At 38.1% G+C, this 20,155-nt stretch overlaps 1 protein-coding gene and 1 long non-coding RNA gene across 26 annotated transcripts in view; one reads left to right on the forward strand and one right to left on the reverse strand.

Moving 5' to 3' along the window:
* The window catches only part of EPB41L3 (erythrocyte membrane protein band 4.1 like 3), a 134,030-nt gene that overhangs the window by 89,818 nt on the left and 24,057 nt on the right, over positions 1–20,155 (forward strand). For 20 of the 24 annotated variants that reach the window (XR_014222760.1, XM_082235108.1, XM_082235107.1 and 17 more), the window contains exons 4-12: positions 368–472; positions 1,049–1,091; positions 4,476–4,551; positions 5,843–6,061; positions 6,304–6,391; positions 7,548–7,700; positions 8,868–8,965; positions 10,163–10,338; positions 14,045–14,265. Coding sequence is in view for 23 of the 24 variants with exons in the window: in XM_082235108.1 (XP_082091234.1) it covers positions 368–472; positions 1,049–1,091; positions 4,476–4,551; positions 5,843–6,061; positions 6,304–6,391; positions 7,548–7,700; positions 8,868–8,965; positions 10,163–10,338; positions 14,045–14,265 (1,179 nt within the window). In the remaining variant the exon portion in view is untranslated. The remainder of the gene's footprint in view (positions 1–367; positions 473–1,048; positions 1,092–4,475; positions 4,552–5,842; positions 6,062–6,303; positions 6,392–7,547; positions 7,701–8,867; positions 8,966–10,162; positions 10,339–14,044; positions 14,266–20,155) is intronic. The other 4 variants (XM_082235126.1, XM_082235106.1, XM_082235110.1 and 1 more) reach the window with 1 other exon arrangement.
* LOC309539212 overlaps positions 1,866–20,155 on the reverse strand; it is a 46,382-nt gene continuing 28,092 nt past the window's right edge. Inside the window, exons 4-5 of one of the 2 annotated variants that reach the window (XR_014222764.1) lie at positions 4,792–4,874; positions 1,866–3,627 (exon numbers count right to left, since the gene is read on the reverse strand). This is a non-coding gene — a long non-coding RNA (uncharacterized lncRNA). Of the gene's footprint in view, positions 3,628–4,791; positions 4,875–10,348; positions 10,545–20,155 lie in introns of those variants that run through there. The other variant, XR_014222765.1, reaches the window with a different exon arrangement.

The following is a 20,155-nucleotide window of genomic DNA, read 5'->3' on the forward strand; positions in this document are numbered from 1 at the left end:
CAAATTCTGCTAATTTTTCCTTCCGGCTGCAGTCTCCCATGTCCCACCCTGTGCCATTCTGTTTTTTGGGATGGGTTCAGTGTGGAGAAGGGGCCAGGAAAACTGAATTTTGTGAGCTGCATAGGATGGATCCTTCCCATTATGTTTTTATTGCATTTAAAGTAATAATTTAATGGTAAGGCAACATAGCTTACAATAGAAGGAAGTATTTCAGGCGTGGAAAATTCATATTATGACCCAGTTAATATCAAACTTTTAGCATGAAATTAAATGAATGTTCACTTAATTATTTTAAGCTGTCTTGATTTTTTTAAAGGTTCGTGTGTTTTGATACTCAAACTTTTAATTTCCTATACTTTCTCTGTAGAAACGTTCAAAAGGCCAGGTGCTGTTTGACAAAGTGTGTGAACATCTGAACCTGCTGGAAAAAGATTACTTCGGGTTAACATACAAAGATATGGAAAGCCAAAAGGTAAAATTAGACAAGAATTTAGGAAATTCATAAAGAAAGGATAAAATAGGGAAAATATATCAAATCCAAGCATTTCAGTCTTATTAATGATACTGAGTTTGTGTTTTCAGAATCATCAGCCTTCAAAACTGGTCAGAGTGGAGGCAGTAGCATCCTCCTGTCAGCAACAGTGTTGCACTTTTCATAATGGAGTGGGGTCCCTTCCAGTCCTGGACACTGAGATCCAGCTCCGAGGGCCTTCTGGTGATTCCCTCATTGTGAGAAGTGAGGTTACAGGGAACCAGGCAGAGGGCCTTCTCAGTAGTGGCTCCCGCACTGTGGAATGCCCTCCCATCAGATGTCAGAGAGATAAACAATTACACAACCTTTTGTAGACATCTGCTGGCAGCCCTGTATTTGGGAAGTTTTTAATATTTGATGCACAGTTGTGTTTTTATACTTTGGAAGCCATCCAGAGTGGTTGGTGTAACGCAGTCAGATGGATGAGGTATAAACAAATGATTAGTTGCTGTTGTTCTTCTTGATGATTTTAAAAACATGTTTGTACATTCAAATATTTTAAATACTTATTTTCAGAATTGGTTGGACCCAGCCAAGGAAATAAAAAAGCAGATCCGAAGTAAGTTGTGCTAAATCATTTTAAAGACATTAACTGTAAGTTTTAAATAGGGATTCCTTCCAGGTAAGTAACATTAGGAATGCTGCCTAAAAGATGTGATTATACCTGTAGAAGAGGTCTATATATCTGTGATTCTACCTTGTATTTTTAAATCTACCTTGTATTTTTAAATTGTTACCCAATTTTATACTTCCTTTCTCCTGTTACCAGTGCTTGACATGCAAATGTACTTGTGAGCTGCTTTAGAAACCTAAAAGTACCCAGCATAAATTAAGCATAAAGGCATCCAAGTCGAATATTTAAGATCCTTTCTACAAACTTGGTGTAATGCATACACATGGAATTTGCTGTAGCAAACAGATGTCAGTGTTCATTCTCAATCACACTTCACAAATAAAATCTTTCCAGTGGCCAAGTATATGCAAGCAATTACATTTGGTAGGAAGCGTTCTCCATCTGGAATTAAAACATGGTTTCTGGTTTACAAATGTTAATTTATAGTATGAGCGAAGTGGTATACTTGTAATGAGAAATATTTAATAAAATGTTGTAAATGCTTTAAAACATCAAAATTTCTGTAAAGAAATGTCTGCTTTGAATAGCCAAATTATGTAAACCTGTTTTGAAAGCCTAAGCACATGGATTTCAGTTGAACTAGGTTTATATGTGACAGCAATGGTTTCAGCTGCTTGCCATTTTTAAAAATCAGTATTGATGTAGTCAAGAAAATGTGCAGTGTTTGTTATGGTAGATTCATCTGATGTAGACTTCTTAGCCAAATGTGAACAATGGTAACTGCAGGAGATTATCCTGAACAGCAAAGTCTAGTCCTGCTCTTGACAGTTGGAAGAGATGCAGTTGTAGCATATAAAATGCAAAACTTGCTGTTTCAGAGAATTACTTTAGGAACCCAGTATTACCAGACATAAAATATTATTGACTGATAATTTAAGAATGCAAATCATAGACAAAAATTCATTAGCACACGGAATCTCCTTTGGGATCCTCTACCCTGAAAGGCACCCAGTTATCATTGCAGTTAAAAGTAATAATGTTCAATGGCAGCTAAGAAAATTTGGCAAAAGTATGTATACAGTTTTTCTCACCCTGTTTCTTTGTTTTACCCAATGTGGGAAAGAAATATGGACTCTGCCTTTTTTCTAAAATCAGTACAGCACAGCAGGCTTGCTTGAAGTCTTTCTTGCTTTTCCCAAACAAATGAATGGAATCCAAACATTTTCCAAAGTAGCTCAGAGATTTGTACACCAGGATTGTTAAGATCTCTGATTAATTGCCATTTAGAAGTCTGTTTTTCCTGAATAAACCAAGAGCTTTGTTCAAGCGAAGGACTTGTTCAAGCAGAAATATATATAAGGAAGGACCAAGAAAAGAGAGTCTTTGTATTTTGTAAGGGCAGAGGTTCATTCATGTATATAACATTCCAGACCCTAAAGGACAAAACCTGTAGGAAATTTGCACACAATTTAATAGATATTGTACTGCCAAGATTAACATGACCCCTCTACTGTCAAGCACACCAAGGCTTCAGTAATGAAACTTGACACACCTTCAACATGCATATTCATCATGACGTGCTCAGTTTAAATAGTTAAAAATAGGATGTTGCAAAGTAGAAAAGTACTTAAAACTGAAATTAAAAGATATACTTTACACAACTTCTGCTGGTAAGATATATGGCACCTTAGTGGAAGAAGAACTTGGGCAGAATTTCAGTAAACTGTAAGGGATATTCAGAGGTCTAAATAGAAAAATATTGTATGTTGTGTGGAGTCCCCAGTCTACATGTTCATCTGCATTTTATGATTTTGATGGTTCAGGCAGTGACTCTGTTTTTTATATAGTTTTATAGGCATATAGATATTCCCTTTCCGCATAGTGTTTGTATGGTTTAGTCATGGCCTTTGGCTAGTACAATAAAGCTTATTTACTTACCTTAGTGGGCTGAATTTGTTATATGTTTTATTTCTAAACATTTCTACCCTGTCTTTCTATTAAAATATTCAAGGCATTTTATAAATAATAAAAACTGCAAGCAAGCAGGAACGTAACAATTACAGTACATGTTTAAAAACAGACTTACAAGACAAGTTTAAAAGCAGCAGCGGTCGAATCCTTATTTAAAGCAGCATCGTGTTTTTAAAAATTGTGTGTACCTTTTCCGAAGAACATTACAGAAGTTTAGTTGCATCACAACCAAAAAGGCACTTTCCCCTTCTCACCAGGTATCCGATAGTGAGGTGATCTGGAGAAAAGCCTCAGGGTTAGACTCATGGGAAGGAAGATTAATCTAGAGATACTCCAGTTACAGGCCACTGAGAGCTGTAAAGGTCAAAAGCAATTTTGAATCAAGGAAAAAAAATTGGTACACAGTGTTGTGGTTAAAGGATGTGTGTAATATCAGTACATTGCAGCCTTCACCAGCCTGATGCTGTCCAGATGGTATGGACTACAACCCCATCAGCATTCGCTGTTCTGTTAGGTCCAGTCAGAACTCTGGCAGCTTTGCATTATGAACCTGTTGGAAGTTTCCAGGCTGCATTCAAGGGAGTATCCCACAAAAGAGTGCATTATGGTAACCTGATTGTCATTAGAACTTGAATGACTGAGGCCAGGCCCAAGAAAGGGCACTGGTGATATTTATTTTATTTATTAAATTTCTAAACATCCCTTCAGCTGAAGAACACAGGGTGGTTTACAACATAAAAACACAAAGATACATACTATAGTAACAAACCAAAACAACCTCTCATTTTATTTTATTTTCTGGTATACAAGATCAGGCTGTAAAATGCAAATGTTTATACCTCTTTGCTTTGTCAGAGCGTTCTTGTAGCAAGACCGAACCATTTTAAGACTAATAAGCAATGTAACTGGTCGGAGCAGGGGAACTAAGCTGGCTAGTTGACTGTAGTGGTATTATTGCCTCATCTTGAGGCTTTCAGGGCTGCTTCTGAGTAATGACCTCTATGTTTTATCTTTACAATTTTGTACATGGTGAAGGACAAAGAAATTCTGCTGAGATAGATATCCCCAAGGTGCTGATGAATGTGTTTATAGAAATAACTATATGCTTCACTCAGTGGGCACAACCTTGCTAAATGTTTAGGTGGCATTGTTCTTATCTTTGTATTTGATTGTGTAAACCGTATCTTAGCCAAGAAAATTGTCCTGGGTCTACAAGTTTTTGCAGACACTTCAGATAAGTTGCTGTTTGCCGAGGGACAATTCTTTTTATTTATTTTTTGTTAAGTTAGGAGCCTTCAATCTTCAATTATGAAAGCAAAGGAAATGGTTCAGACAACTGGATATCCAGTATTGGACACGGTATGCAGAGAATCCTAATTAAGTTTTGTTTTCTTATAGGTGGTGCTTGGCATTTCTCTTTTAATGTGAAATTCTATCCTCCTGATCCTGCCCAGCTTTCTGAAGATATTACCAGGTATTTAAAACACCCAGCAATCTTTATAAGTTGGTCATGAAAAGTTATTGGTGGTGGCAACCTCTAACTAACAATTAATAAACAATTGTTTGAATAATGTGAGGTGAACACTATTTACTACCATACTGATAATGGGTGATGGAAGGAAATGTAGATATTGGAGCTGTAGCAACCTTATCCACCTGCCCCCTGCCCAAAGGTTTAACTTATAATAAGCTTGCCTCACTGCCATCCCCTTACCTTTGTTGAAGGGTTGGTAGGTGTATTAGGGTTGGCTTGCAGTAGACAACACCTCAGCCTTATGGCATCCAGTGCACTGAAACCTGTGAAGTGTAGCAAAGAGCATTTGAAAACTACATTTCACATGCTTGCTGCACATACTCATGAGCCTCCATTGCTGGGAACCAGACTTCCTTGCTAATGACTGACCCATCCTGCCTACAGTAAGTTTTGGGGAAGGGTTGGATAACTGTCATAGCGGAAGGCTGGGTTTCCCACAGCATCTCAAATAAAACTCTGTGCTTTCTCTGAAAAATCTCAGAAAATTTGAGCTTAGGAGACCTCATCTGTCCCTAACAGTGGCTGTGGCATTCACATAATCATGAACATATAAAGATGCTCCAGTAAACGGAGGGAATAGTTCTTTGCTACCATTAGCAGGTGAAAGACATATTTCTGAAATTGCCGCTTGTAGTTAGCATTAAATGAAAAGTAAGCAGAAGAGGAAACATGAATTGCAATTAAAATAATACAGCAGTGACATACTGAGAAGAACCAATTCCCACCATTCCTGATTGTTATGACTGATATTCTAATGTTTTATTGTGACTTGAAATTTCAACTTTGTTTTATTGAGCTGGTTCTGTTGTGGTATTTTGTTGTTTTTGTTTGTTTGTAAACAGCCTTGGCACTTCTGCTCAATGTATAAATTATTCTAATTAATATATAGTGCGTGGGGAGGTAGAACTCTGTTGTGCCTAAAATAAAAACTGGAGTTCTGACTGCATCTACTGTTTCTTCATATTTGCACACCACTTCTTGGGATTGTGTTTTCAAGTGCTCCATTATGTATCAACCTAACTGGTCATCCCCCAACTGCCCTATGACGGAAAGAAGAGATTTCTTTCACATTCCTGTTTGTCTTTTCTTCTGCTTCCTACCACTTTGGTTAAAGGAAAGATTCTGCACTTGTCTAGGCTTAATGGAACCTTTAAACTGCTTGTGAATTGCTAGAACTTGCGGAGGTATGGAGGTGTTAATGAGGTGTTTTTTTTAACAATTTTTTTTGCAGGTACTACCTCTGTTTACAGCTGAGAGATGACATAGTTTCTGGACGACTGCCATGTTCTTTTGTTACACTTGCACTATTGGGCTCCTATACAGTTCAGTCAGAGCTTGGAGATTATGATCCTGATGAATACGGAAGTGATTACGTCAGTGAATTTCGCTTTGCACCAAACCATACTAAAGAACTGGAAGACAAAGTAATAGAGCTTCATAAAAGCCACAGGTAATATAAGCAGGTGGGAAATGTATACAAGATAGTCCTTTGGAATTCTATCCTCCTCCAAGAAAAATGTACTGAATTTCAAAGCATTAAACTGAGGGGGAAATGCTTGGATGGAGTGAATAATAGTGTAAAACAGACAACTGCATGAAATCATTTAAATCATCATAAAGGACACATTTATTTTCCAGGAAACAAGTTCATTTTTAAGTGTGTTTATTTCTACTCATGTTGATTATCTTTAGGGGAATGACACCTGCAGAAGCTGAGATGCATTTTTTGGAGAATGCAAAAAAATTGTCCATGTACGGAGTAGATCTGCACCATGCCAAGGTACAGTCTAAGTAGCAGGATGGTTCAGATTAGAAACTTAGAAGTGTTGCCATTCATGCATTAAGTAATATGTCTGCAAATAATCTGTTGATTTTATTGTCTCGTTTATTGAATATATTTTGATGAACTGATGATTATAAAATAAAAAGAATGCTAAAGCACTTTTAACTAAAAGGGAAATTCAGTCAGATCTATGTTATAGAGTGTCCTATCCTTCACCTGGCATGTAGTTTCAGTGGTACATTGTGCAGCGTCCACAGAGCCATTGAAGAGGCTCTGGCCTCTTCTGCATGTAATGCTAAGCTAAACCATGGCTTTGTGACAAGCAAGCAGGTGGGTAATCAGTAAGAAAATAATGGTAAACCATTGGTTGCAGCTCATGGCTTTTGGGGAGTGAGACAAACCTTGAGACTGAGTTTGCATGAAAAGCTAAGCCAACCTATGGCTTAGCTCCAGGTATCAGGGCAGCAGGATGACTGTGGGAGCGCCAAAGCAGTCATGATTTTCTCTCTGAGCTTGCTCATGCTTGCTCATTCTTTCCAGACCACGATTTGGCTTACCATTGTGTGTGAATCAGCCCTTTGTCTTACGTACCTGTGGAAAGTTCTGTAATCGGTGCCATGGAATAGAGTTAACCGAACCAAAATGTACTGTACTTATATATGGTGAAACAGTGTCTGCAAAAAGTGGTTTGGCTTGACATGTGGCTTTAGTCTTCCTCAGTTTAAGATCACACGTTTACATCTTAGTCATTATATATTAAATGGATCATGTTTTTGGCAAAATGTTGCTGACCAGAAGAAAATTATGAAGTGCATGTTATTCTGAGTGCATTCTGAATAAAATCTTTTCGAAAGCTTAGATAAATGTATATAATATATGCACAGGTTTTGAAAAGACTGTAGGGCATTTCAGAAGGAAATCTGCATAGATATTTGAGTGAAAGAAAGTCTTTTATTTTGTGTTCTGTTAATTACATTAACTGTTTTTGCCGGAAATGGGATAACTCTGTGGTTCAGTGGATGGCATTCCCCACAAAGGAATGCTGTCCACCTCCAATCTGATGTTCAAAAAGCTTGTGATTGTGAAAATGGAAATGAACCATTGATGCTCTAAAGATTAAAAAATAACATATTTTGAAACATCTTTTTTTTAGGACTCTGAAGGAGTTGAAATCATGTTAGGGGTTTGCGCAAGTGGTCTCTTGATATATCGGGACAGACTCAGAATAAACAGATTTGCTTGGCCTAAGGTTCTCAAAATTTCATACAAGAGGAATAACTTCTATATCAAAATCCGACCAGGGGAAGTAAGTGGACTTCAGCAAACCGAATGTATTTCAGTGTTCCTTTTGCAAACTGGACTACTCCAGTTGCCCAATTTCATATAATCTTTAACTGAGTTCATGCAAGTGTATGTAACCAAGTCCATGGCAGTCATGGCATTATGCTGTATTTCCCCTGTTGCCAGAACCACCCCCCTTGCCTTTCTGAGGACCAAACTACATATGACAGCATTCACACAAGTAGGAATTGTAGCATACACTTGTGTCCTTTCTTACGTACGCACTCTACTTCATTCATCCTCACCCTCTTTGTACTAGGCAAATGTTTACTTACCAAGATCATCATTTTCACATTATTTTAGTCTCCACCCCAATGTTTTAATTCTTGTATAGTTTATTAATCAGAACATTTCTAAGATTGGGTTAGTATTGGGGATATTGAGTTGTTGAAGCTGCTATTAAACTTCATATCTGAATAGGAAGTTACTTTGTTCGCCTACTTTTAAACCCCAGAGCACCACATTGTCAGAAATAACAGCTGATTTTTGTGTGGCGGCAAGATGAGAATCTTATGTCACAGTTGATTAATGTAGCAATAATAGTGTCTTGATGTGTTAAGTTTCTTCTCTACAGCACTTGACGTATCTCATAGTTGGTCCATGAGTCCAGTAAAACCTATTAATAGCAGTTAAGATACACTTTCATATATTTTGACAGACATTAATCAAATATCCCTTTCTTAAATAGTTGTGGATTTTGTATGCTAGTTCTTCTAAGTCCGTGGTTGTCAACTTTTAGCTCCCCAGGTATTGTTGGACTTCAGCTCCCATCAGCCTGGCACTGGTAGTCCAGCAACATCTGAAATGTGTAGAAGAACTCTGACATGGTGTTTATTAGCAAACCAGAACTGATCCTGTTTTATGCCATTATATTTACTTACAATATATATTCCCCTGGGAATGTCTGTGTAGCCAATTCAGGCTGCAAGGGACCAAATTAAGGTTTCATGAGCAGCCATAAATCTAGAATACACTGCATATTATTTGCTTACATTGGCAACCCTAACAGTGTTGACCCAGTCTGCTTGTATGTAATATATGCAGATATATACAAATTGCTTGAGTTGGTAATATGCTTCATTGTATATTTGTTACATCTTAACTTGAAATTAAATGTTCTTTTCTCTCCTAGTTTGAGCAATTTGAAAGCACAATTGGGTTTAAATTACCGAATCATCGTGCTGCGAAGCGTTTATGGAAAGTATGTGTTGAACATCATACATTTTTCAGGTATACAATCTCTTTCATATTTTAAAACATGACACATAGAAATGAAGAATAAAAACTAAAATGTACTTAAGAAGGATACAATTAAATAGTTCTGCTCGCAGGAGCCAGCATAATGGCTTCTATTAGTGCAGCAGGGTTTTCTCGCCTCTCCCTCACCCCAGAACAGCAGAGGAGATGGGAGGTTGTTCTGTTGGGCAAGTAGAAATATAATGTCCATTTACATCAAATGGGTCTCCTTTGAGTAGGGCTAGATTGGATACAACCCATTAAAATGTAGCATTCTTCTTGATCGTTGGTGTAGAGAAACATTCGAAATATATGCTTGACTATAAGAGGAAGCACTTCATGGTCCCTGGTGGTAATTGAGGCCTCTGCAAGAGCCCCACTCCTCTTCCTTGGATGAGCCCCAAACCCAGAATCATGGTTGGGCAGGACTACATCTATGAAGATAATTTCACCAATGATGTGGAAGAGCAGTTCCTATATAATGAGTTGATATTATCTAGGGATTCTTTTTTAGGGTGGGGTCAGATTAGGGATACCAACTCCAGAATGAAGAGTGAATTCTGGGGCAAAGTTCATGTGGAAAGTTTTAATACTACTGTAGTGGTGGGTTTGAGAGAAGTCTACCTGTATGCTGATTCACCTAGATATGATATCTTATATATCGTAGCCAATACATAATCAGTGTCAGTGCCACACAAAATGACTGGGCTATGTCATGTATGTGTGTTTGTAGATATGTAGATATATTTGCGAAGAAGCAGTTGTTGATACATGTTTTTGAAAAGAATAGCAGACTATTATTATTATTATTTGACAAAGACTTCAAAATATCCAGCTGTTTCTAACTATAATATATGGGTTGTATGTGCAGAACCCTCTGGAGTAGATTTTGAGGGTGTCTGGCGTGTTGCAGGGGACAGAAGGGGAGGGACGGGAAGGTTCTACAGTATTTAATTCTAGCATAAAACTAAGGCTGTAGATCTATGTCCACCTAGCCTGAGTGTTAGTACCAGTGGATATAACAGGATTTACATTTGAGGAGGCATGCGCAGGAGCACTGTGTTAGAACCGTATCTATTCAAATAAAGGATTATGGAAGAGAGACATGGATGGCCAGAATTTATTTTTTACTTCATTTTTCCCATTTAAAACCTGCAATTCGTCACAAGCATTCTGTGTGATATGTTCTAGGCTCTTGCTCCCAGAGGCTCCTCCCAAAAAATTTCTTACACTGGGTTCCAAGTTTCGCTACAGTGGAAGGACACAAGCCCAGACAAGGAGAGCAAGTGCACTGATAGACCGCCCAGCACCTTACTTTGAGCGTTCATCAAGCAAACGCTATACAATGTCTCGCAGCTTAGATGGGGGTAAGATGCTCTTGATGGTCTTTATTTGGAGTTTTATCTTAATTTTTTTTATATTGTTAGAGAACAGATTTAAGCTTCTTGTAATCTCATGTCCCTTGAGCTTCTGTCGGATGATGCTTGTAAGTATATGCATGATACTTCATTCATTATAAAATGCCCATTAAATAAATATTTCCTGGGCTTATTCATACGGCAGTACACAAAAGCTGTGGAAAGAAGAACAATGAAACTTCAACTTTGGCCCACCTATTCCTTCAAACACTGGTCTTTCTTCAGTTACCGAAATGCTTTCTGTTTCCCTCGGCTTTTTAGGGTGTTCCAACCAAATATGTACCCGATAGTTGACCTAGATCCCAAAGAGACTCAAATAAATACATAAAACAATTGCCACCAGAACTCCTGTTTTTAGGTTTCAGATTGGTGTCACACCAGTTGTCTGCCTGCCTATATGGAAATTAAGTCATTTCCATATAGCTGCCTGCACACCTATGGGCAGGACCCATAAACAGGGCAAGTGGGTTGGAAGTTCAGCAAGGATTGGAGCTGAGGTGGCTGCGTGCAGCTAGTATTTATTAATATTAGATGGATTTAACCGGGAGCTAGGGTTGTCAGGTCCACAGCCCTACCCCTCAGCTTGTTCCTGACTGGCTCACTTGAACAAGGGCTCTGGGCATGCCACATGGCTGCAGAGGGAGGTGCTGGCATCCCTCAATGACTACCTGTAGCCTAAGAAGGCCTCGGATCCAGGCTCCTGCCAGGCCAGGCCACAAACCCCACCTCCGTGGAGTCCCAGGTAAGCAGCATTCTAATTTTCAGGTGTTGCCTAGATTCTGGCCTCGCCTGCATGCATACAGTGTAAATAAATTAATATATGTTGTGAAAGACAAATCAAGGCTCCTGAGCTAGCTCTTTCCCCCCTCTTTACTGCTACTTTTGTTGCTTACGCTTATTGACAATTTGCAACCCTTTAAAACTAACAAAACATGATGCTCAAAATGTGAACTCACCTAATCAATTTTCAGTTTAATACTATTTATTTGCAGATAGAAAATCGGCATGTAACTGTCTTCTAGGAAGCTGCTATTCAAATTTCTATACATAAAAAAAAGAACATAAAGCAGATACCAAGAAACTGCCGGGGTCAATGGAAAAAATTGTGATCCATATAAATTAGTGATAATCCTTGGTGTTCCCTGCTGAAACTGATAACATGAGTGCTTATCACTCATTAATTTTGATCCTTTTGAGTACTAATATGCTTCCTGCTGGTTACCAAGCAACTCGCGACCTTGCTGCTATGCATGCATCTCAGAGTACAAATTGTTCTCAGTGTTGTTTTTCTTTTGTTTAGTTTTCATTAAGTAAATACCTCTAGCAAAAATCAGATCAGAACAACCCTAATCATTGTCTTGTATGCATGCATAGGTTACATCATGGTTAATTGGACAGTGTTTTTTTCTGGGCAGAACATGAGCCCCCTTTTTTTAAATAGGGGGTGTAAAATGTGATTTGAGTTTACTAATAGAGGGAAATTTTTGATGTGCATACAAATTGAACGTACATGTATCTCTAAATCTCAGATAATATACTCGAATTCTAAAAGTGCAGGTTAGGTTTTTTTCCAAAGGGTTTGTTGAGGCAGAACAGAATTATGACTACATTAATTTGAAAAATCACTCTGAGTGAAGCATATAAAAAGGTGGAACATGGCATGAGTACAAATTGGTAATTAGATATTAACCATGGAGTAGGTTTACTTTGCACTGGTTACTAATTTGGGGAACTGCATACTTGTGTAAAGTTACCAATGAATTCAATGGCATAAGTATACACCTGGCTATTTGGTTATTTCATTTGTATCTTGCTCATCCTCCAAAGAGCTCAGCTTATAATACAACAAACTTGTGAAGTAGTTCAGCTGAGAAATAGTGACTAGCTCAAGAAAGCCCAGCGAGATTCATAGTACAGAGGAGATTTGATCCTGGGTTTTCTGGATTCAAGCCTATACTTAGTGTAAGCTCTAGTTTTCCAATTTCTATATTCTATTCAGGCCAGATACATCTTAGAAAAGTTATGCATATAATTGTTACTATTATTCCTTTCAAAGTTGTTGCTCAGCTTTCAGTTGGCATCCATGTGCATCACTGAAATTAAATGGAAGCCTTTAGCACTATATAGCCATAGGCAATAATTTTATTTAAAATTTAAAAAAATAATTTTATTAATTTAAAAGATTTTTAGGCCACCCATCAGGACACTGTGTAAGGAATCTAACAACTGAAAAATGCCAAAATAAAGGCACAATAAAATAAACATAAAGCATTGCTTCTGGTACAGATCCAAAGGAGGCTCACTGATTTATTGGAAAGAAAAAATAGATTTTTTGAAAGTTCAATATATAAGGGTGGAAATGGGGGAAAATCTTACAGAACCAGTTATTGTAAGTCTGTTTCCCCAGGACTTACCATGGAGGGCCAAATGGGACTGTAATAGTTAGTGCTTGCAGTTTGTTTGTTCTTTAATAAGTAGCAGGTTGTATGAATGGGGAGGTCAAACCAGTTTTGGGCCTTAGAATGGGAAGGAGGAAGTGAGTTAATGCTTGGACAGATGTTTCTCTGATTAGTGTCAGTGGAACTATGCCTGCTACTTTTAGTGGAGTGAAAACTGCCATTGGTGCCTAGTTCTGATCAAGACTGTAACAGAGGGAATGTGATAAAGCCTCATGTCATGATTCTGATCTGACTTACTTAAAGCTGTTTTTTGGTTTTCAAAACAACAACCATGCAAGGGCTAACAACTTGAGTAATGTCACACATCTAGTTTGTCCCCCCCCCCCCATTGGCAGTTTTGCAGAGTACCATGGTATCATTTAAGTCTACAAAAATGGAAAGGAAATTATTATAGCTTCTCACCGCCAGAATTTTACTCTAGGAAAAGGTTTCTACCATTATGATTTACAGTGCAATTCTGAAACAGCTAGATAGATTGATTTGCCATAGAGTGGTGACATTTGATATGGATAGAGGAAAAGGTCTGTAATATACACAGAAGTATAATTTTGATTCATAATAACATAACATACAATTTTTGGACTATTAGAGATGTGTTTTTTTATCATAATGTTTCAATGCAATCATACCAGTCCTATAAATTGTTTTTTACATACTCAGCTTTCTAAAAAAATCTTTTTCATTTCCAAAAATTATGGAATCTTCTTTGGATGTACAGTTTTATTTTTTTAGGTTTATACTGTCCTCCTATTTGGCTCCATTTTGGTTGCATTGCATCTGGTTACATTATAATGAAAATAGTAAACAGAACCCTTTCCTGCTATGCGCATTGCATATTGATTATTATTTACACCGTTTTCTTAAGCAAGAAACGCTGCAACATGCTCAAATCATGTTAGTTTTTTGATGTTGAGCATTCTAGCAACTAATATTATAAATGTATTCTGAATATGTGTTATGGAGCATCTGCATGTGTATGAATACATATAAAGCCTTAATATGTGTGTATGCAAATGCACACTTGTATATTTAATCCCTTTGCAAATTTACTTAGTAATTATACATGTTTCTGCATGTTTCTGAAACATGATATTCTTAGCTCCTTGGCAAATTGCTTTAATCCACATTTATTTTTATTTGGCTTTGCAGCGCAATTTATGTTAGACTTTACCTCTTCAAATTATATTTGCTTTTAGCATCAGTCAATGAAAACCATGAAATGTACATGAAGGATTCTATGTCTGCTGCAGAGGTTGGTACTGGCCAGTATGCCACGACAAAGGGCATCTCTCAAACGAACTTGATAACCACTGTGACTCCAGAGAAAAAGGCGGAAGAGGAGAAGGATGAGGACCAGAATAAAAAGAAGAAATCAGAAGAAGTCACTCCAGTCTCAACAATACGGCATGATACAAAGGTATAGTTTTCTGGTTTATATTTAGCTCCACTAGCTAAGCAAAATTAGAAGTGGTAGAAAGAAACATTTGTCATGATATATATTCATATTCAACAGGAAATATATTTATGATCCTGTGGAGTCTTTTTCTGCAATTTGAATATGATGACTTGCAACACATCTTATTTTATAGAGAAATGGTTTATTTCTAAGCAATATGATGAACTCTGCAAAAATGTAAATAGCTTTGCTATTATGGACTGAGATGGCTTTCACATTTTTCTTATTTTTAGAAGACCAGGACTTTTATGTTTGTAATTTTTTTAAAAGATCTCACTTTTACCATGTTTTTTTAATTACTCCTAAGAGTAATTTATCCAAATGGCTCTTGTGTGAATTATTATTTTTCTGATCTAAAATATCACTACCTTCCTTTTCATGTTGTTGGAATCAGTGTTGCTGGCACACTTTTAAGTGTAGGGTTTGGCATTTCATTCCATCAGCCAGCCACAGTACTTGGAGAAATAGGTTTTAACTAATTCTGAATCCATAGCAAACCAAGCAATTTTCTGAGCCAGTAGGTCTCCTTCAGTGTCTGTTGCACACAACCAATAGGTTCAATCAACAATGTAAATGAGGAGCTTCAGCCTAATGTTGCAGCCACATATACTCTAAACAGCATTCTATTCCATTTGAGCTGCTTCTTTAGTTTCAGTCCTGTTTTTCAAATTTGAGGCATCTAGGTCTTTGCCAGTGTGTTCCAATAATAGCATGCTTTTATAATACAATGTAGGTTTATTATCCCTAGTTTTGCATGCCCGCTGTTCATTTCTTTCACAACCACTCTGCTTTAGCAGCTTTGCACTGCACTGCTGGTCCACACAGCCATTCCTGTATGACAGTCTGAGGTTGGCTGCTGACACCAGCGCAGTGTCACCCCAAATTGTGATGTTGCTGGCACCTTTTCTAATTACTTTGCTGACTGGGAAGCTCACAGGCTATGGCTGTAAAGCTTTTACATAAATGTACAAATTCTTAATTCTGTCTTCATAGCTGCTCGGTTGCTGAAAATTTTTGATTTTGCAGCTCCAGGCAAATGAAATAAGTTTGTAAGAATAAACTGAAGCGACAGCATTCACTCTGCACTTTTAATTCAATTGTAGGGCTAAAAAGAAGAAAATTTGTTGTTGCAAACTACACTGAAAGCAGTGTGTTTATTACACAGTCGTACCTTGGTTGTCGACTGCCTTGCGACTCGAATGTTTAGGCTCCCGAACGCCACAAACCTGGAAGTGAGTATTCCAGTTTGTGAGCGTTCTTTGGAACCCAAATGTCCGGAGGGACTTCTGTGGCTTCTGATTGAGTGCAAGAAGCCCTGCAGCCAATTGGAAGCCGCGCCTTGGTTTTTGAACGTTTTTGGAAGTTGAAGAAATTTTCGGAAATCTAAATGGTGATGCTTAATGAATTCTAAAATGACTTTTACTCTTACTAATAAGAAAGTATTACAGCTTATTAAGAGGACCATATATTTAGATTAAGAGAATTAAATCATACAAGCAAATTAGATGAACAGAGATAAATACAGTAAGATAGGAAAATAAGAAAAAGTTGTCTTCTTCTAAATTCAAGATTTTATGTCTTGGGTTCCAGTGCACAGTAGTAGACTGGGTGCAAATAACTTTACATATGAACCTACCAAACTGTTAGTAACTGTCAGCTCTGACAGTGCCAATTACCTGTTAAGAGCAGAAGAAAAATAAACTAGATTATGCCTCTCAAACAAGTGGTCAGAATTCTGCCACCAGGTAACAAGGCAGCCACCAGGTACATGGACCTGATTCACCAAAAACTCGCCCTGTGTACGGATGCTACGATCACTGAAGTCAATAGCAGCTCTGTTGATTTTTATTTTAAAGTGCAACTTGATCCATCCATTACACACACACACACACACACACACACACACTGCTTAGCTGCATCTGTTGGATTTTCTTTTCTTTAAAAAAAAATCCTTTTAAAATTAGTTATTTCTCTTTTTAATTATTTTACCTCCATTTACCATATCAGAGAAGTATGGGAGATTTATTGAAAGCTTCCATGGGGAGAGCCAGTGTGGTGCAGTGGTTAAGAGCGGTAGACTCCTAATCTGGGGAACCGGGTTCGTGTCTCTGCTCCTCCACATGCAGCTGCTGGGTGACCTTGGGCCAGTCACACTTCTGTGAAGTCTCTCAGCCCCACTCACCTCACAGAGTGTTTGTTGTGGGGGAGGAAGGGAAAGGAGAATGTTAGCCGCTTTGAAACTCCTTAAAGGGAGTGAAAGGCGGGATATCAAATCCAAACTCTTCTTCTTCTTCTTCATCTTCTTCTTCCTCATTTAGAAGGATGTACTTGTGATAAGACATACATAGGCCTGCACTATACATATATGAAAATGCTGTATCAAACTGATTGTCATAGAATTTGCTCTTGTGCTCTAAATAACTTAAATATGTACAGTATACATGGCATCCAATTAAGTTGTACTTAGAGCAGCCCCCTTGAAATAAATGGACTTAAGTTACTCATGGCTAAATTAAGACCATTGATTTCAGTGAGTCTACTTGAGTCTAACCTTTAGACTGTCAGGAAAACTGCACTGCTAAAAACCTTGTCTAGAGAGATCATCACAGGCTGCAGCAAACAGATGAAGTGATGGCCAGAGCACTATCAAGAACTGTACTCACAGGAAAACGTGGTCTCTGACACAGCAATTGACAGCATTCAGACTCGGCTTGTCTTGGAGAGTTGGATGCTCCCCCCTTCCTTGATGAGCTGAAGAATGCCATCAACTCTCAGGCATAAGGTTAAGCCCCAGGGCAGGACAGAATCTCAACAGAAGTGCTGAAAGCTAGCCTCTGTTCCTCCAACATAATGCACCTCTCATGACCCCCAGGATTGTGATCCTCTATAAGAACAAAGGTGACTGCCATGATTGTAAGAACTATCATGGAATCTCCCTGGTGAATACTGTAGAAACTGTCTTTGCCCCTGTAGTTCTCAACAGATTACAGTCTCTCACCAACAGAGTCTATCCAGAGTCACAATGTTGCTTTAGAGCTCAGAGGTCAACAGTCGACATGTTTTCCTCATTGCACCAGCTGCAGGAGAAATGCCAAGAGCAGAAATCCTCCTTGTACATCTCCTTCATAGATCTGACAAAAGCCTTTGACCTTGGTCAGTTAAAAAGGACTCTTCACATTACTCAACAAAAGAGGATGCCCACCTAAGCTCCACAAGATGATTGTAGCCTTCCACAAGAACATGCATGCCACTGTCCAGTATGATGGTTCATCCTCAAACGCCTTTCCTATAAAGAGCAGTGTAAAACAGGGATGTGTTCTTGCCCCAACTCTCTTTGGCATATATTTCTCCCTGGTGCTCGACTGAAGATCTGCCCAGCTGCAACAAAACATGTCTCTCCCATTTTGGTCTCAACAGCCACAGCAGGTGCTGTAACTCTCCAATAGTTTCACTTTACCCCTGAAGACGCACTCTTCCATTGTCTCTCAAGACAGATGGAGGCCAACAATCACTCTTCTAGGCATCACTTAATTGGATATCACCTTATGTCTCCCTCTCTATTTAATATCTCACTAATGCATTAGCTTCCAAATCTGCTAATGTTATACATTTACTTATGCTAACTCAGATTCTTCATCATCCTTTATTTGATTACCATTTTTGTTTAATACTTAAAAACTTGATGTCAGTGTAGTAAATTACCATAGGGCACAACTTAACAGGAAAAGGTGGGGGTGTTTCTACACAAGCCCCATTGTTAAACCAAAGCAAAGGCAGGTAAAATTATGAAAGCTGCAGGACACTTTGTAAAAGGATAACTCAGATTGACTTAGGAATAGCTATCATACTATGTTTTAGAACATCTCGAAGCCGTCTAGAAGGCCACATTTGAAAATACAATGTTATTTATTTTTTTCATAAATTTTATACACAGTGTGAGTGTAAAAAACCTCAGATCAGTGAAGTACATGGAGTTTGACTGGATCCAGCAAAGCACTGTGCATTCACACTGTTTTACCAGCAGTAGTTCATCCACTAACAGGCTGAATCTATCCAGTTTGTAACTTTGATTCCCTGGAATCAACACAATTCATCTAAAGCTTGCTGTGTAAGAATAGATTTGAAAATTTTGTCAGCTGGTATAGTTGTAACTACAAATGGAAAGTGTCCAGATAAATAAGACATCACCATTGGGGTACTTCTACCTGTAGACAGATAATTTGTGTAAGCCAAAGCCTCTGGACTTAAAGTCACTAAACTGTAAGAAAGCATTAAAAACTCACAAGAACATAATCCTTTGATAAGATTACATAGTTGAGATGTTACTACCATAATCTCTGATAGTCACCCATCTCAGAATGTGAGAGCTTTCAGAGTCATGTCTCCAGTAGTATCAGTGGCTGGGCAAGTTCATAGGGGAGAAGTCTTTCAGGTTCCCTATTCCTAGACCTAAAACTAGCATTTTGATTTTTGGTTGGAAAGTCTGGTAGGCAGCAAAGATATGTAAACAGATCTTTAAAATGTACCATACTCATTTCTAGATGGTCCAGATAATGATTTTTCCACTTTCGTCTGAAGTAATTGAAATTTCCCAATAGTCTAGAAAGGCAGTTCCATGTATATTATCAGGGAATGAGTAGTTTGGGACAGATTGTATTTTCCCAAGAACACTTACTATCTATACACAAGCTACATGTCACCTGATTTCCATTGTAGTTCCTTCTTTGTAATATACGGTGACATTTTGTACTTCTCATAAGGAAATTCTTTATAGAAAGTGGGATGGCCAACAAAACATTGCAGTGTGGCGTGCTTCTGCTTAGGGTGCCAGCCAGCCATGCCCTCATCCATTTCCCCAACAAGCACTCAGTGTTGTATAGCCACTGAGCATGTTTTGGTTTGGGGGATTTCACCCCTTAAAATCCCCACCCCTCAAGATGTTTTGGACTTCTACGGACCTTCGTATTTCTCCCAAGAAGGCTGATACCAACCTCTTTTTCTCAGTTTGGCTACATTTATACAAACATACATAAATTTTATCCCACTTTTAACAGCTACTCAAAAGACTCATAGGTGATGAAAATTTTCTTTAACAGATCCTTAACTGCCTCCAAACAACAATTCCAAGCATTCATTGGAAAGAATGTTTGCGAGGATCAGCTTCTCTCTCATGCCAATGTCTTGTTCTACTTTCCGATTCCTTCTAATTGTAGCTTAAAGTAATGACTAAGTTGGGCAAAATATGGTGGTGGTAACCCTCCAAACCATGGGATTGAAGTGGGTTTGTAAACCGTGGCCTGGAAATTGGCACTAGCTTTGATGTGCAAATAGGTATGTTATAGTAAAATAGGATTAGAGCAGACTGGAAATGGAAGAGGGAATTGGTGCATGTACCAAGGTGATGAAGGACTATGAAGGTTTGTAGCTGATCTGGAGAATCTTTGGCCCTCCAGATGTTCTGCTTCAGCTGCTATCAACCCTGGGTATTGCCCATGCTTGCTGGGGTTGATGAGTGTTGCAATTCAGAAAATCTGGAGGGCCAAAGGTTCCTCACATCTGGTCTATAACACAATTCCATTTTTTCAAATCATGGTTTGGGTGACTATCTCAATTGAGCTTTCATGATTAAGAATATCTAGTTTATTAACCAAATGTAGTAGCTGGGTTTCTACCGAATATGTACATTTGAATATTTTAAAATATAAGATGTCTAATACTGTTAACAGACCCACTGACCTTCGAATTTGTGTTATTGGACTGCTCTCCTTCATTTGAATAGCTATGGCATGTGGCAAGGGAATTTAATCCAGTGAATAAATTTGGTTTTTTAAAACTTATGTAATTAACTTTT

The sequence above is a fragment of the Podarcis vaucheri genome (assembly GCF_965113315.1).
Source record: "Podarcis vaucheri genome assembly, chromosome: 8".
NCBI lineage: Eukaryota > Metazoa > Chordata > Lepidosauria > Squamata > Lacertidae > Podarcis > Podarcis vaucheri.